The 17395-nt window shown below is 47.7% G+C and overlaps 1 protein-coding gene across 1 annotated transcript in view; it reads right to left on the bottom strand.

Annotated features, from left to right (window-relative positions):
• RCOR1 (REST corepressor 1) overlaps positions 1 to 11038 on the bottom strand; it is an 81807-nt gene extending 70769 nt beyond the window's left edge. Inside the window, exons 1-2 of the mRNA XM_059473847.1 lie at positions 10804 to 11038; positions 10649 to 10708 (exon numbers count right to left, since the gene is read on the bottom strand). Of these exons, the coding sequence (XP_059329830.1) occupies positions 10649 to 10708; positions 10804 to 10990 (247 nt within the window). The 5' untranslated portion in view covers positions 10991 to 11038. The remainder of the gene's footprint in view (positions 1 to 10648; positions 10709 to 10803) is intronic.
• Between the last annotated feature and the right edge of the window lie 6357 nt (positions 11039 to 17395).

The following is a 17395-nucleotide window of genomic DNA, read 5'->3' as shown; positions in this document are numbered from 1 at the left end:
GGAAGATCAGCTCTCTCACCTTTCTCACACACTTGTCTGCTCATCACAGCACAACAGTTCAGAAGAGTGACATGACTGGCCAAAGTGAACAACACTTCACCAGCTAAAGTGGGGGGGAGCATTTGCTCCTACAAGAACAAGTTCCTTCCACAGGAGAAGCTGAGGCAGAAATTCTTCAGTGATGAAACAAAAGCCTTAAGGAGCCTGAAAAGGCAGAAACATCACTGCTACACAAATGCTTGAAAAGCAGGCAGATACTATGTCCAGAGAGGCATGCAAGTTATAAAAGAGGTTAAGGGACAGATTTCTGATATATTTTCCTCTCTTACAGAGCAAAATGATAATAAAGTAAAAATCATGACCACTTTCTTCCAGCCTGAGGGAACAACACAACTACAATGAAGATCAGACCTGGCTGTCTCTCCTGGATGAACAAAGTACCAAGAAAAGAGGACTCAGGAGCACAGAGAAGAGCACAGAATCTAAGCAGGGCTGGGTTGGTAAGCAGGTGGAGAGAATCTGTAAACGGTAGTAAAACTCCAATGAAAGTTGGAGAACCACAAATAGCACTCAGGAAACAAAAAAAAGGGCTGAGACATACTAAAGGAAAGAAATCTTTTCTTGTAGGAGTTGACTACAGAAGTGTTTGGGGCAAATTAAGCAGATAGGCTTCCTCCTCAGAAGCAGGTAATTTATGGAAGGACAAACAAGGACAACTGCAGTTTGTTAGGGTGGTCAGTAAGGAAAGGTGTAGCAGTGAGCCAAGATGCAATGAGAAAACAACTTCAAAGCAATTGCTGTGGGAGGTTAAATTAGGTAAGAGTGTATTTTGCAAAGAAAGAAAAAGAGCAGGTGGTAATTGGGAGCATCTCTATAAATGGCCTTATTCCAACAGGAATGACAGTTACTGCAGAGCAAATGCTTATAAAATAAAAAAGATCCATTTAAACCAGTGGCCAGAGCCTAACTAATTACTGCTGTGATACAGGAAGCCAACAGCTGCAGGGACAAAGACATGCTGGAGCTCAGCCCTCAAGTAGCATATAGGGGCTATCCCCCTCTGAAAGTTTGGGTCTCCAGTTCCCTCTGGGCCCCATAATGTGCCACACATCCTTTGTCACACGTTGACAACGAAAATAACTTGAGGAAACAGGCTGTCCTTGTTTCTTGAGCATGAAATGCCAAAACACAAGCTTGGGACTGAACAACTTAACAAGTTAAAAGGTCTACACCAGCTTATGCAGCACACAGAGCACCTATGCTAACAGTGTGGAAAAGCAGTGCAATTTTTGAAAGTGTTTACCTTGCTTTAGTCATAATTTTAATTTTTACAGCCAGAGTTTAAAAGTGATCTTGTGATATTTTAAGCCCATGACCTTTGTTTAGAGTGCATGTCACTTGTAGCAGTACCTATTTTAATGCAGGCTAAAACTTTTAGACTGAGTGGCACAAAGGTTTTGCACTGGGAGGCACATGGCTTTACTTCACAGCACTTGCTTTCTCACAAAAGGTTGTGTCAAAACCTACCTGCTGAAACTGCCACCCCCCCAGCCACCACCTACTCATGATTCAGATGTCAAAGAGGGGTTTCCCCCAAGGCTGGCTGGTGTCAGGGGACTCTTCTGGGGCTGGCTTCATTCTGCCAGCCTAAACAAAGACCCAAAGTTAGGGGTGAGCCCAGTTATCTTCCCCTACAGAAGTGGCAGAATATCGGGAGTGGGGTTTTTTGTTGTTGTTAAGACTACTTAATCCACACATTGAGCTGGGTCTGCCTAGCAACAAGTTAGAGTTTTAAACTTGTATCATCCTACTTGTGTTCCCATGGCTACTGTCATGAACAGTGTGGTAGCAGCTGCACAAATCAGCACAAGGGTCCCAGGAGGGACATCTTTAAGATTCCCAGACAGAAAACAATACTGAGAAAGTACAAATGCTACACCTGGTATGCCTGCCTGCCTTCAGAATCCTGCACTCCTCCCAGAAGCACCTACACCAGCTCCCTCCTAAGGATGGAGAGACATCAGCCAAAGGAATAGATGCACACGTTGCTATCACTGAACATTTTACATTCTTTAGAACAAAAGAGCTTGGGTTACAGATGTGACACTTTTAGCTTCTCACACAGCTGTTAGCAACCTAAATGCAGAACTGCACAACTCCAGCCAACAGCACCTGCTGCATGGGGCAGTGGGCTCTCAACACAGGGTGGGAGGAGAAAATTTACACAGGGCCAAAACTCAAACCAGGGTTACTGATGAGAGCAGGGGATGAATGAGACACCCAAAGAAGATGGGAAGTCAGAGGAAATAGAAAAAAACTCCTTGCATTTCAATGCAAGCTGCATGTAAAGAATTGCTACAAAAACAATCCTGTTACATAGACCAAATCTTCCCAGTCCTGTCAACTCAGTTCTGCCAGACAGAAGGTGATTTCCTACTCAAGGGAGGTTTTTCTTAGTCTTTATCCACCCCCAAGCCCTGTGTAGAACTGGAATCTCTCTGTACCCTCTCCAGGGACCAACAGGCACTGTACCTCTACATGCAAGCCTTGTTTATCCAAACTCCTTAGAGATTTCTGAACCCAGAAGCCACAACTGCAATTACACATTTGTTATGTTGTGCTTTCACATCAGGATTACAAAGTCTAGAAGGACACCAATTCAAGGTCATGCACACTAGTAATTATTCTCAATACCAAACTTTCAAATCAAAGTCTGTCTGTTAACTAAAACCTGATAAACCAACCTGATAAAACATCCAGCCATCTAAAAGTATATGCACAAGCTATGCCAGATACCTACCAGATACCAGCTATCCCAGACACCTACAGAGAGCAGAACTGAAAAGCTGCAATAGACAGCCACGGGGCTACTCCCCTATTAGACACTGCACTGCAAAAGCAAGCTCTCTCAGGTCACTATTTGTGAAATCCATCCAGGTCCAGAGCACAGAGTTAGGGGAGGAAGCAGGAAAGGTTTAATAACTTTAAGGACAAAAACTCACAGCCTTAAACTCCTGCCCCTAAAAGGGCATGGATATTTTTCCAGAGCCACACCTAGTCACACCACAGAGTACCTATGAGACCCTACTGATGTCCCCTAAACATACCTGCACAATAGAGGGACAGGGCTGAGGGGGAGAGAACAGACTAGAATTGCTTCACAAAAGGGGATTTTTGCAATTTTATCACACTACTGCAGCCTCCTCCCCCCAGAGAGGCAACATTTACCAATACTTCCTTTATGAAGTTAAAAGAGCAAGCTGCTGCATAAAGCTGAATTTTTGAAGATACTTGGAAAGGTAGGTAAAACTGTCTGGTTTAATCCCAAAATCTTACATAAGAATACAGAAAATTTACTGAGTTTGACACCTACCATACTTAAAGCCAGTGCTCATCACAATCAGTTACATTTCAAAACAATGTGAGGAGCACAAAAGCATCCCAATTCTCCAGTATGCTGGAGAAACTTCCACTGCCTTCACTAAGGCTGAACACATCCTCTTGCACTTTCAGAAAGCACAAAGTCATCAAAACTCACACATGGAACAAAAATTAAAGCCTTGAAATTTTAAAGAAACAGACACCTAATCAAGCATTCCTTAAAAACTGCTTTTTAAGATCAAGTTTAGCTTACAAATCAACTTTGTATTACAAGAACTGAACTTCAAACTGCTCTTTCAAGTTTAAACACCTAAAGTGGGATTGCTCATCTTGTTACACTGCCAAGCCCAAGGCTCAAAAGACAAGGTCACCCAGGGCAGAAAGAGGTACAGACTTCAAGGAAAGGGGCATACTCTAGCTAGCCCTAAGTTCCTGTGTTTTATTTACTCTCTACACTCAGCTGCTAATCACCATGTTTCAATCCTACCTTACATTTGGCATGGGCAAGGCAAGCAGAACCAGAACCACAACGAGAAATTGCCCTGTCCGAGGGAAGCAGGTACTAGCACTAACCACAAGTTTCTGAGGAGGCAGTTACCTCAGATTTACCTTCCTGGCACATCTTAGGAATTGCATACTGAAGTTGCAACACAGTTAAATACATCCATAAGTCCAGCAGAGCACTGTCATCCCCACTCCTGTGCAGGTATGTGACAGGGCTAGAGCCCACTGTAAGCCGCATTACAGAGTGTGCCTTGATCACAGAGGCAAAGATTTCCGAGCTAATTATAATGACTAATCACAGGGAGCTCTAAGCCTTCCCTTGGCCAAGTCACAGACCTAACTAGGACTGAAAACAAGAGTTTTAAGAGCACCTCATTAAGCAGCAGGAACCAGCTATGAAGAACAAAGCAGTCACTCTACCTAGTATTAATTCCAGTGCAGCCATTAATACATTTGTCAGTACATGAGACAGCTGTTACCTCCACATACAAACACTGCATGTGCCAGGCAGGCAAGGAAGCCACAGGCTTTGGCTACACCGAGATTTGTTTGTTTACAACAGCATTAAGGTTTGAGAAGGATGTTCTCAGTGCTGTTTGAATAATGAGAAAGCTCCAAAGCCGTGCCTTGAAACGTCTGAGTGGGAGCTGTGCTCACCTCTAGAGCCTCTGCACCCCTTCAGGATGAGTGAACAGGCTGGGTGAAAGCTGATTCTGGGCAATGTAGACTCAAAAACAGCCTCCCCTCAGGCAAGCAGCCCTCAGGTAGAAAAGATATGGCACCAAATCAACAGCTGTACTCCTGCTGAGGTACCAGAGGTATGGATAACAGTTTCCAACTTGAGCACTACTCACCTTTTTCCCCAGGATGGGTTTTAAAAACAGAGGATAAGCTGAAGTGTCAGCACCTACAAGTCAGCTTCACTCTGTAGAAGCAGGACTGCAGCCTTTCCTGCCCTGAAGATTGGACCAGCAGTATGTACCACGGACAGAAAAAGATGAGATGGAATATCCCACACACCAGCAGAATTGTCAGCCCAGTAAGGAGACTGCAGGAGTCACCTTCCCCCTTCCCCAGGGCTGCTGGACACCAGCCTGGCCCTCTGACTGTACCTAAATTCCTGCAGTGCTGAAACAAAAACCCAAGGGTTTGGCCACAGTTTCTGGTGGAGCAGTTCGAGGTTGAGGACGTTTTCATCTGCTCTGCACTACAGCACATTCACAGAGGCTGTGACCTCTGAGGAGGAGGGCAAGACAAATATAGCCCATGAGGAAGTATGGCACTGAGCACACTACAACTAGGGGGAAAAGCTCCTCTTCTCCCACCAGAGTTTAAATTTTCCAGTACCTGAATTTTCCACCACCTAATTCTGAAAACACACTCTTGTTGGGCAGGATGCACATCTCCTCAAACAACAGTGAAGGACCCAAGGTGTGTGTGGTTTACCAAGACACCAGGCAGCCTCTGTCAGTTCAAACACCCTGGGCATTGGTACCTTATGGTTTGGTATTTCTGATTAGATCAAACACCCTCTTAACTCTTCCTTCTTTTCCAAAGGGACTGTTGTGCTGAGTTCCTGCCTGTTGAGTTTAAGGCACAGTCATTTCAAGAGATGAGATAGCTCTCCAGCATACCAGTATTTCCAGTTTCAGGAGTTTGGTTTTGAATTTTCCACTTGCTTAGATGGAGCTCCCAAGGTCTCACCTAAAAAGAAATCTTTTTTTCTCATCCCTTTTCTGATGAGTCCATTCAGCAAAACACCATTTTTTCCACACCCACTGGGTACTCACACTACTTGCAAACAACTAAGACTGCAAGGCACAGGACTAGCTACAAAGAAGGAACCAGAAAAAGTAGGCTGGGAGCTGGATTTGTCAAGTGTAAGTCATAAGGGGCTTATAATAACCTCTTGTTAAAAGGTTACAGTCCTGGCTGTGGAGGTCAATAGGTGCCTCTGCCCAGAACCCCATGAAGTAGCTGATGACACAACCTAATAAAACATGGCCTTTACAGCCATCAGAGAAATACAACAGTTCTAGGGGAATCAGACAGACACCCAGGGGCTGTCCCGATATTACACTTTAAATCTTTGAACCTAAATAGGCAGAGAGCAGGCACATTTTAACAGCCAGAGTTGGATGGATGTGCTACCTTCCTCCCCTAGGACATGGCCATGCCACCACTTCCACACAGTGATCAGGCACTCGAGGATATATGACAGCCGTGGCTATCTTGGTTGTTTGTGGTTTTTTTTAATTCTTCTTAGACACAACTACACTGACAAGGTTTCTCACTATAGTGAAAGAAGTTGCTGGTTTCTTTCTTTTTTCCCTTCTTTTCTTGGCAAAGCTGAAACAACAAAGTCTTGGTCACTCTGGGAATACCAAATGTTTGTGCAGGAGCACACAGGGTGCAGCTACAGTGTGGACCAGAGAACAGGCTCCTCAAGGATTACTGACATTCTGGCACTGAGCACCTTCCAGCAGGCTTTTCTGAACTGAGGGGTGGAAGCACTACAGGTGCATTTCCCTTCACCATTTTTACTGTTACAGTACAAAACCAAAAAACTGGGAAGACAGCAAACCTGCAAGCAAGGGACTGAAGTCTCACAGCTGACATACATCCCAAACTTGCATTTCCACAAGGTGCTGTTGAGTCAAACCTGCTTTTCCTCATCTGTTTATACTGGAAAGAGCCCCAGAAGCTGCCTTCCAAAGATGACCAGCACAACCAATGTCCAAAGGTACAAGATGTGGCTTGTAGTTTTACTGCCATTGCAACAAATAAGGAAATGTAAAGTTGTAATGCTACACAGGACAAAAAAAAACAAAGTTCATCTGCCTTCAATACCAGTCAAAATTTGGGAGTAACTGTTCTCTTCAGGGAGTTATTAAACCCTCCTCAAAATTATGGAAGCTTTAATCATTAGTGAAATTCACTGGCTGTGTTAAAGTGCTCACTAATGTTTTCTTCCTCCTATTTTCAGTGTTCCAATAGCATAAATTAATAAGCAACAAATAAAACAGTCAAGTACAATATCAGTGTTTCCCCATATGAAAGATTTTTATTTAGCTTTAGGATATGCAATGTTTCCTTCCACTGAGTTTTTCCATTAACAGGACATGTGGGTTTCATTTGTATGGATTAAAAGAACCATAATAGTTTGCCTCTTCAAAATCTTCCGTGTCTGTTTCAGAACTCACAAGAAATGCTGACCTACTAGTATCAGCCTTTGTTTAACACACAGAATCTTGGGCTGGCAAATAATTGATTCTGAGCTCTAATAAGAGAAGAAATAGCAGGCACAATAGCAATTGTGCAATTTTTCACATCACATCTGTGAAATCAAGGCTGAACAGTGAAACATAGGTGAAGTGCAATTTTACTGAGTCCAGTGAGCTCTGGCACAGGATTTTCAGCCTAAGAAGTTTCACCTATTCTTTTCCCAAGCTGAACTGGCTTGTTTAATACACACACTGCCTCTGCAAAAGCCATGCCTTTACTGCACAGCTGCTCTTATTATACAAATAACAATAAAGGTCTAAGTACTGTATTATTATACAACAATAATAAAGCTGTAAGTTTTTGAGATAATAAAAGAAGTAGGATCAAGGTAGTGACAACATACTTTCCCAGAACACGGGGAGATGGGGATAGGTCAAAAGGATGGCAACATTAACTTTGGCAAAGCACCTACAGGCTGCGCCAGCTGATGGAATAGGCCTTGCATTGTAAAGAGACTTTCTAAAGGAGCTGTGAGTAAGAACCACCTCCTACAGAGGATTCCAAAAGCATTTTTACAGTCACATCAGGCCTTCCTTGGCCACCGCCACAGCAAGTTTTAGCCACAAGGAATATTTTAAACTTACACTTACACCAAGGTATTTTAATTCAGAATGTGAACTTGTCATTTTCTGGTTTCTGGAACTGTCATTTTCTTTCAAGAATGAAGGAAAAGCAAAGCAGCAGCTTTGTTAACCCTTTTCCTCATACTCTGGTAAAGCAAGGGAGAGACAAGAACTTTCTATCCTTCCCCATGCCAACAAAATATGATGAAGTCCCTTCCCTTTCTAAACTTAGGCAACCACTGAGAACACTCTCTTCACATGCAGCCCATACCATGCAGTAGTGTTTTGCTCTTCTCTGACTATTTAACTCATGATACCGAGATTAACATCCCACCACTGCCTTGTTCTAGCTCTCTTTTCTCCTGCAGCTGCACAGAAAAAGATTTCAGATCTTTCAGAGCTTTCCTAATTTCACTGCTCTTTGCAGCAGCTCCCATGTGGCTGAGAAGTGAAACAAAATGAAATGCTTTCTCTGCCCCTCTGCATGGGGACAGAGGAACTCCCACGTAAAATGCTGATGTAAGAAGAAACAGTTACAGATATACCTCAGCCAAAGGTATAACTGAACATTAAGTTTAAAAAAAGAAATACACACAAGGCCTGGTCTGTGTGATTTTCCCCTCAGCACAGTCAGAGCAGCACCAGCACTCCACATTTTGCCAGCCAGCTAGAAGGTAAAAAGCCTCCACAACTCAACAATAACTAACTTTCAAGCTTTAGGATCTTTTGGTCAGCCAATCACTAAAACTTTCAGTGAGAAACAGACACAGCATCTGTGCACTCTGATAACACTATTCCATAGATTTAACTTCTGACATTACCAGTAAGACAGGACAACAGTTTTATTCAAAAGGTCTAAGTGCAGCATTTTTGGCTTATTTAGGGTTTTCTTTCTTAAAGAGGGAAACAAAAGAAACATGACAAATGAACTTAATGTAGCTTTTAGCCTTTAGGACCAAGAAGAGATGACAAAAATCAGGCAACAACGTGGCATTGCAAAATGATTCCTGGGTAATTCCACAACACAGGAAACAAACTCTTCCATACACAAGCAGATAAAAGTTCACTCCAAACTTCATACCTAAAAGATTTACTTTTCAGAAACAGAAAAAAACCACCCAGAGGCCAGTAAAGGAGGATCTGATGTCCATTCAGGTCATCAGAAGACTGATCATTTACTTTGGGTGAGCCTACTATGAGCTTGCTGTACATTGTGAACTCAAACACAATCACCTGCTGATCCCATCTTAAGGTACAGATTACTCAGAAAAAAAATTGTTTCTTCAGATCACACTCTTCCCCCTCCCTTCCACTCCACACAGCACAGAAAGCAATAACCTTTGCATAGGTCACTGTATGTCTGTAAGTTTAAACCAGAACAATTCACATCTGAGTACACAACAGAGAGGAAGCAGCTCACAATATTTTTCCCCCTCTACCTATTATGTTCAATAAATGAATTGCTCAAAAGAGCATAATTCACCAGGGTGACCATAAAGCCCAAGTACTGTTGTGATAGGTGGCTGATAAGTCGGTGTGATGCACGTTGTGTGCTACAGAAACGCTGCGTTTGACCTACAGATTGAACACCAGTGTCAACTGCTGCCTAGCTAACAGCTCCCCCTTCCTCCCCCTCCCTCCTCCTCCTCCCCCCTGTCCGCCCCCTTTTTCCTCCTGGTCAACCAAGAAATGGACCTCCCTTGTATCTTATTTTGGCAGGAAAACGAAGGGGAGAAGGAGTGGGGAAAAATTATTCTGTAAATGAATACAAGTGATAGTGAACTTAAGAAAAAAAAAATCCTCTTTGCCCTCCCCCCCACCCTGAGATCTTAACAGTTAGGAATGGACATTTATATTTAATAATAAAAAGGCATCCAGCATTAGTGCACAGTCTGAGGATGACCCACGATAAATCTTTTTCCTGAGTCCACACAACAGTAACTCTCAGGATTATTCGATAAGGAGACACTGTGGCTTTCCACACCATTCTTTTTGTTTTAGTGTGAGAGGTGCGGAGGATTCAATTAAGTTTGGGCTGGGCAAACGGACAACTCCAAACGCTGGGATCTCCAGACAGAAGGAGGGCTTTCACTAGCTACAACCTCCACTTACAAAGGAACAATACCAAAAAAGAAAAAAAGCTTGGATTTCAAACTAAAGAGGTCAACAGCCTGTCTTTCAATACACGGAGATACATCAGTACCACCGTGCTTCCAGCACCTGCCTTTCAGCACAGCTCCAATTCCTTTGTTTGCTCAAAATTTGCTTCCATACCACTTTAAATTAGCTTACAAAGAACCGAAGCAGAATAGCTGGAACGTGAAACAATTTTTTTTGGAAGACAGAGGCAAACAGCTTCTTAGGGAGAGAGAAAATTAAAACACAGACCTAAGTCACTTCTAAATACCTTCGAAAAAAATTATAATTATAACTTGATGTCTTTTAGTTCCACCCCTATCACTGAAACCACAGAAACACGAGTTCATGAGAGGACGGAACAAAAAAAAGAAAGAAAGAAAAACAAACAAAAAAAAAAAATCCGAACAAAAGGGAAAAAAATGGAAAAAGAAAGAAAGAAGAAGAAGAAGAAAAAAAACCCACCCAACTGCCATCTCCTGCCTCCTCCAGCCCTGCCAGCTTCCCTGTTCCTCCCTGCCTGCAAAGCGCCCTCTGGAAAGCATCGAGACTTCTTTTATCAACCGTGTGCGCCGGGGAAGGGGGGAGGAAGGGGGGTCCTTGTTCTTGCTCTGGCTGTTTCAGAGTGCAATTAGGGGCAGATTATTTTTGGACCCGATGAGCGGAACCCGGGGGGAGGGGGTTGGGGGGGGTCGTACCCCACTCATCGGGGGGCGGAGGGTCCAAAGCGCTGGATGAGGGGGAGGAGTTGCCCCCCTTAAAACATAATAAAGACTTACCGGGGTCGAAATCAGGGACCACCGCCTGGTACTGCGGCCCGACCCTCATTCCGCCGCCAGCTGAGGGAGGCAGAGGGAGAAGCGTTACCCGCGTGGGCCCGAGCGGCCCCTAGAACCAACCCCCCCAAAAAACGCACCCCGCACCCGCTCCTCACCGTGCTCCTCATCGCTGGACGAGCCCGAGCTCCCCTCCTCCCAGGAGTTCACGCTGCTGTTGCCGTTGGGGGCGGCGGATAAACTTTTGCTGCCGCCGTTGTTGTTATTATTCGCCCCGGCGGCGTTCTGGTTCCTGCCCCGCCGTTTCCCCGAGACCTCCGGGCCCTTCTCGATCATGGCTGGCATTTAGGGGAGGAAGGGGAGGGGGGTGTGGAGAAGAAGGGAAGGGAGGGGGGAGAAGATCAGAGTTTAAAAACTGCGGGGGGGGGGGCTGTGGGAGGCGCCAAGGGCGGGCGGGAGCCGGGGCGGGCCGGGCCGGTGCGCGGCGGTGGCGGCGCTGCTACATCCCCCACCACGATCGCCCCGAACTTTGAGGCTCATCCCAGCCCTGCGCTGGGACTCCGCTCAACCTGCGCTGCTGCCCGCGGCCAGCCCCGCCTCCTCCCGCTCCTGCCCCTTCCCATTGGCCAAACCTACATTTTGGGAGGCCATCCCGCCCCTCCATTGGCCGGCGCCGCCTGTCCATCGCGGCGGCCCGGCGCTTCCGTTCGCTGGGCGCGGTGGAGGCGGACCGCGGGCCGTGTGTGTGCGGGATCCGCGATCTCTCCGCGATCTCTCCGCCCAGCGATACCTCTGCTCCGCGCTCCTCGGCTGCGAGCGGAGCGGAGCGGAAGGCGGGGCCGCACCCCCCGCCGGGGAGCCCCTCCCCGGCTGCTCCCCCTGCTCGGCCCCGGTTCCACCGCCCCACCGGGAACGCGGACCCGGGAGGAGCGTGGCGAGGGACTACTTTGCCCCCCCCCACCCGCCTCCCCCGTGGCGGAAGGTTACGGCGTAGTTTGAATGAGATTCCATACAAAGCTCAGTTGCCCGCGGGGAGCTGAGCCCGGTAGGGTTGGGGTCTGTGGTTGCTCTGTCCGGGACGGCTCCCGCCGGCAGCAGTGGCAGAGTCCCACGAGGGGACGGGAGTCCCAGCGGCCAGCAGTGCTTTGAGGAGAGCAGGGGCGCAGCCCGACCGAAGCGGCGCCGAGAGTGCGGGACAGCGCCGGGGTCGGAGAGAGCAGCGGCGGCAGCCAGCCGGGGAGCGGCACCGCGCGGACGGGTCCGCTGCGCTGCCCCATCAGCCGGGCGCTGCCAGCCGCTCCCGGGCCAGAGCCGCCCGCCGGGGACCCCGCACGGTGCCCAAGGAGCCGCCTCACCCTCGCCCCGGGCGCCGCCCCGGGTCCGCCCAAGCAACTCCGTGGCTCCCCCTCGGCCCCTTGTGCCGAGCCGGATCCGCGCCCCCGTTCCCCGCGAGTCCCGCGCCCCGCATTTCCAGCGGATCCCGCTCCCCACGCGGCCCCGGGGCGGAGCCGGCCCCGAGCCCTCTCGGGGGGCGGCCGTGTCCCACGCTCCGTGCCTTCCCCGCCGTGACCCGGCTGCGGGCCGAGCTGCGGAACAAAAGCGGCGGCGGCGCCGCGTTCCCGTCCCTCGGCACACGAGGCTCCTGCCGGGAAAACCCGCACGGCGTGGGGGAGAACTGCTGGGGGGAAAGGAGGCGTCCAGCCCCGCCGTGGCCAAAATGGGCAACCGAAGGGTGTCCAGACCGCACGCTGTTATTTGCGACTCGAACTGTACATCAGGCTGAGGCAGCACAATGCACGGTCATGGAAAGCAGCTTGTGGGGTGTGTCTGCTATTTTCATTCAAATTAACTTCTGTAGCAAGTTTTTTTTTTATTGGCCCGAGCAATTAAAAGTGACATTTGACTAGCAGCGGTTATCTCGTATCAGCCAAACTGTCCCCAGCCACTCCCCGCCTCCCTCTGCCATTTTAATCCAAGGGAATTTGCACAGGGGGAGGGGGAAAGAGCTGCCGGGGGAGAGCCATCGTCTCCAGCCTGGCCTTACCATTCCTTCTCTATCTTGTGCCTAAGATTATCAAAATTATTTCACTTCCAGGGAGTAGTTTGGAAAGGGTCCTTAATATTCACGCACTATTCTTCTCCATTAAAATTAAGAAAATAAATACCTTGTTGAGGTGTGTGGTAGTTTGCTTCAGCATAGTGTGGTCTTTACAGTATCTCCTTTCCCATCTTCACTCGGTGTGTGTGTTGTGTGTACATACTGATATGCAGTCAGTTTCCTTTGTTTACACATGCATGTACCTGTGAGTATTTATTCACCCCAGTTATTTACCACTGAAAAACTAAGCTTATTTTCACTACATAAAAATAACTACGTATATAAAACGAACTTTTTCTAGCTCACAAAACTAAAATTTATTATGCTGGCTGTAGATCCCACATTCTTTGAAAATACCAGTTCTAAATTAGGGGAGTAATTAGTGATGCTCTTAAACCCCAGCACTGACAGCCACAAATATTTCCCATTGCAAAGTGTATTAGTTCTGTAGTAGAGAATACATTGTCATGATAGACAGGAGTGCAAACATGGCTGAGTGTTCATTATCCTTCTCCTCTGTATTTGAGGATTTCTACTCCAGAAATGCAAGGGCAGGAAGGGAACATCTGATCTTTCATTTTAAAATGAGCTTTGAAGGTCCCAGTACTGAAGGGGGGAAAAAAAGAAGTTCACCAAAGACTTAGGCTGAAATATACCTGAACCTGAACTTGAACTTGAACCTGAGACCACAGATGACATTTGGAAACGTGTGTACAGCTTAGGCTGAGACACACACCTGTGCACAGTTTTGCAAATCTGGGCCTAATTTTGGTCTTCCTTCACTTCCTCTTCCTCCCTCCCTCCTCCTCTCTTCGTGGCCATTACCCACTTAGGCCCCAGGATTAAAACCTTAAGTCAGTCATCTCAATTATTTACAACACAATTTCCCTCACTTGAACTGTTGAGACTGCGGGCCCTTCACCGCGGTGTGCCTGTCCCGAGCCTGCCCGCAGCCCCTCCCGCAGCGGGCTCAGCAGCTCCAGCCTGTCCCACGGGCTGGGAAGCAGCACATTCCCTGCTCCCCAGCTCCTGGGGGATGCCAGCCCTGCCCGAGCCGTGCCCCAGGCCAGCCGGGCACGCTCTGCCCCCGCTGCCCTCCTGCCAGGCTGCTCCTTGGCCCCAGCCGGCGATAAGCGGCTGCCCAGGAGCAGCAGCAGCTCTGGGCCTCTCCCTGGCTGACAAGGGCTGCGTGTGTGCCCTGTGCGTGGATGTGTGTGTGTGTGTGTGCCCTGTGCATGTGTGTCTGCCCTGTGTGTGTGTGTGTGTGTGCCCTGTGCGTGTGTGTGTGCCCTGTGCATGTGTGTCTGCCCTGTGTGTGCATGTGTGCCCTGTGCATGTGTGTCTGCCCTGTGCATGTGTGTCTGCCCTGTGTGTGTGTGTGTGCCCTGTGCGTGTGTGTGTGCCCTGTGCATGTGTGTCTGCCCTGTGTGTGCATGTGTGCCCTGTGCATGTGTGTCTGCCCTGTGTGTGTGTGTGTGTGTGCGTGTGTGCCCTGTGCGCGTGTGTGTGTCCTGTGTGTGTGTGTGTGTGCGTGTGTGTGTGCATGCGTGTGCCCTGTGCATGTGTGTGCCCTGTGCATGTGTGTGTGCATGCGTGTCTGCCATGTGTGTGCATGTGTGTGCCCTGTGCATGTGTGTCTGCCCTGTGTGTGCATGTGTGTGCATGTGTGTGCCCTGTGCATGTGTGTGTGCCCTGTGCCTGTGTGTCTGCCCTGTGTGTGTGTGCATGTGTGTGCCCTGTGCATGTGTGTGTGCCCTGTGCGTGTGTGTCTGTCCTTTGTGTGTGTGCATGCGTGTCTGCCCTGTGCATGTGTGTGTGCCCTGTGCGTGGATGTGTGTGCATGTGTGTGCCCTGTGCATGTGTGTCTGCCCTGTGTGTGTGTGTGTGTGCCCTGTGCGTGTGTGTGCCCTGTGCGTGTGTGTGTGCCCTGTGTGTGTGTGTGTGTCCTGTGTGTGTGCATGCGTGTGCCCTGTGCGTGTGTGTGCCCTGTGCGTGTGTGTGTGCCCTGTGTGTGTGTGTGTGTCCTGTGTGTGTGCATGCGTGTGCCCTGTGCATGCGTGTGCCCTGTGCGTGTGTGTGTGCATGCGTGTCTGCCCTGTGCGTGTGTCTGCCCTGTGTGTGTGCGTGCCCTGTGCGTGTGTGTGTGTGCCCTGTGCATGTGTGTGTGTGCCCTGTGTGTGTGTGCCCTGTGTGTCCCCAGAGCAGGAAGTCTCTGCGTTGTCACCGTCACAGCCCATCTGCACCTGTCACAGCTGTTGTCCCAGGCCAACAACACTCTCTTCATCCACAGCAGGGCTGCTCTTCATTTTCCAGCCTTTCTGCAGAAATTCATGAGCCTGAATATAACATCTCTGATGCTGATGGAGCTTTTTGTTTCTAACCATTGAGAAAATTCTTCCTGTTTGTTTCTGCTTTCTGAACAGTGGTGTTTGGTTTCTTTATGCTTAAGCTAGAAGCCTGAATTTTTGGGAGTGTCTCAAAACAGCACAACAGATTTTGGTGTTGTTCTTGAAGGAAACTTTGAAAAATTGTTTTCTGGCCATAAAGAAAACTCTTTGAAGAGTGTAGGCAATGTGTACACAGACACTGTACACAAAGTACAGAACTGTGTTTTATTTTTTAGCAGCAACAGTGAATACACTTTATGCAGCCTCTAATGCCAAAAGAGCAACAAATTATCCTCTGTCTCACAGCACTTGCTCTGGAGAAAACCTGTGTTAACACTTCATTATTTTTAAGCTCTGCAAAGTGGGACAGATGAGAAGGAAACTCTTTGAACACTAAGAGCGCCTCTGGTAGGTACAGGGTCTTGTTTACCTGGATCAAAACTTCATTTAGACACATCAGGCCAGGATCCCACACATGACTGCACACACCTGTATGTCCTGCTCAGGCTCCTCAAGAGGAATTTCGTGTATGATCTGCAGCAGACTCAGTTATGTAAAGCAGGGATTGTATCTTCCTTGCACCTGAGCTTGGCTGCAACTTCTGGACAATACTGTAATGTAGTGGTTAACCTGCTCACCTGTTTAGATAACAGAGGAAAAAGAGTGGAAAAAAAAGTCTCTTCCTTATGAAGACAGTGTCACTGTTGTGCATATACTGTGGCCTAACAGGTTGGACCAGCCAGGACCGTCATATTAAAAAATTTCTTGAAATTTGTTTCTCTTTGTTAAGGGGAAAGCACCTCTCTCTGCCAATTTTTAAAGGAAAACTTTTCTTATTGTCATTAACCCTGTGAGTCCCAGAAATAAAATACAGATGGAAGTAGAAATGCAGCCAGGATGCCCAACAACTGAGCAACTTTTATTCCCTGGATGAAAAGAGGAGTGTCTTCTGCCTCATTTTTGGCCTCCTTCCTGGCCAGCGGAGTGTTTCAAGCCTTTCCCCAGGACAGCAATGCTTAAGAGTGTGCTTGGGGCTGCTAGCTCTTGCAACAAAGGGTTAGGAGAGTTAAAACCCTTCCCATTAGCTGGAGTTGTAGGCAGCAGCTCTCTCACCTCCTTCCTAATGTATTTTCCTTGAAAACAGATGCACTAAAAATGCTTACCCCAGTGAGTATACTTGTGTGTTTACACAAGTATATATGTATGTATGTATATACATGTAGCTGGTTACCAGTAGTAAAAGGACAATTAATCATGCTCTAGACTGACTGTTTTTAATACTCAGAGGCTATTAATCAGGAAAGTGTTGCCCTTTGAACAAGATGTTTTTACAGTCAACACTATGGGCTGTTTTCTTACCCCTGGTGCTAAGCTGCCTGCAAATGCAGAGAGGAAATCGGGATTATTATCTCTTACTTTAGAACTTGGTGCTCCAAGTTTGACAACAATTTTGGCTGGAATTTGGAAGGAATGCACATGAGATGATGCCAGGTTCTCTTAGGTTTCAAGGGGACTTGGGTGTTCAACCCTCAAATCTCTGGAAGCATTTATGTGCCTAAAAGACATAAACAGGCATGATATGCAAGTTTCAAAAGCATCTCCTTTTGCTGAAAAAAAAAAAACCCAAGGGGAATCTAATTTCATTTTAATGTGACTAAAAGACTTTTAAAATCTATCCCTAAATCTCTTGCGGGCCTTTGGAAATTTGTCCTTGGAGCCTTTCAGCCTAAAAGTTGCTTTTAGAGAAGGAATTATATAGTAAATTTTAATCCAAACTTTTATTTCCCACCGGAGAGAATGGCTCATGTCCTGTAGTGAGTGGGAGGCCAGCGGAAAAAATCGAGGGGGGAAACTGTGGTGGGAGTGAGAGGGTGCAGAGCTGGGGCTGGATCAGCAGCGGGAGGCAGGAAAGGGCTGCTGGCAGCTGCAGGGCGAGCATGGCAGGAGCAGGGGAGCCTCTGCAGCTGAGGAGGAAGCACTGTCTTGGCCTGGAGCAGGCCACAGGGGAGTCACTAAGGGATGACCTGGGAGGAGGGAGAGGATGAGACTGAAATCCTGCACAGGCAGGGGCTGGCGATGCCAGGAGAGCAGTGGGACGAGGGCACAGGACAATCTTGTGGGCAGAGCTGCAGAGAACTCCCTGTCTGTCCCCAGCAAAGCATGCACGCAGCCCCCAGTGGGTTTTTCAGCATTTGTGCTAGGAGATATTTCACAGCTTGTGAAGCTGATGGGAACAGGAGTCACCCATCTGTACATGCTACTGTG

This window comes from Ammospiza nelsoni, chromosome 6 (assembly GCF_027579445.1).
Source record: "Ammospiza nelsoni isolate bAmmNel1 chromosome 6, bAmmNel1.pri, whole genome shotgun sequence".
NCBI classification, from domain to species: Eukaryota; Metazoa; Chordata; class Aves; order Passeriformes; family Passerellidae; genus Ammospiza; species Ammospiza nelsoni.
The sequence above is the reverse complement of the archived record's forward strand: the minus strand, read 5'-3'. Positions and strand labels throughout refer to the sequence as shown.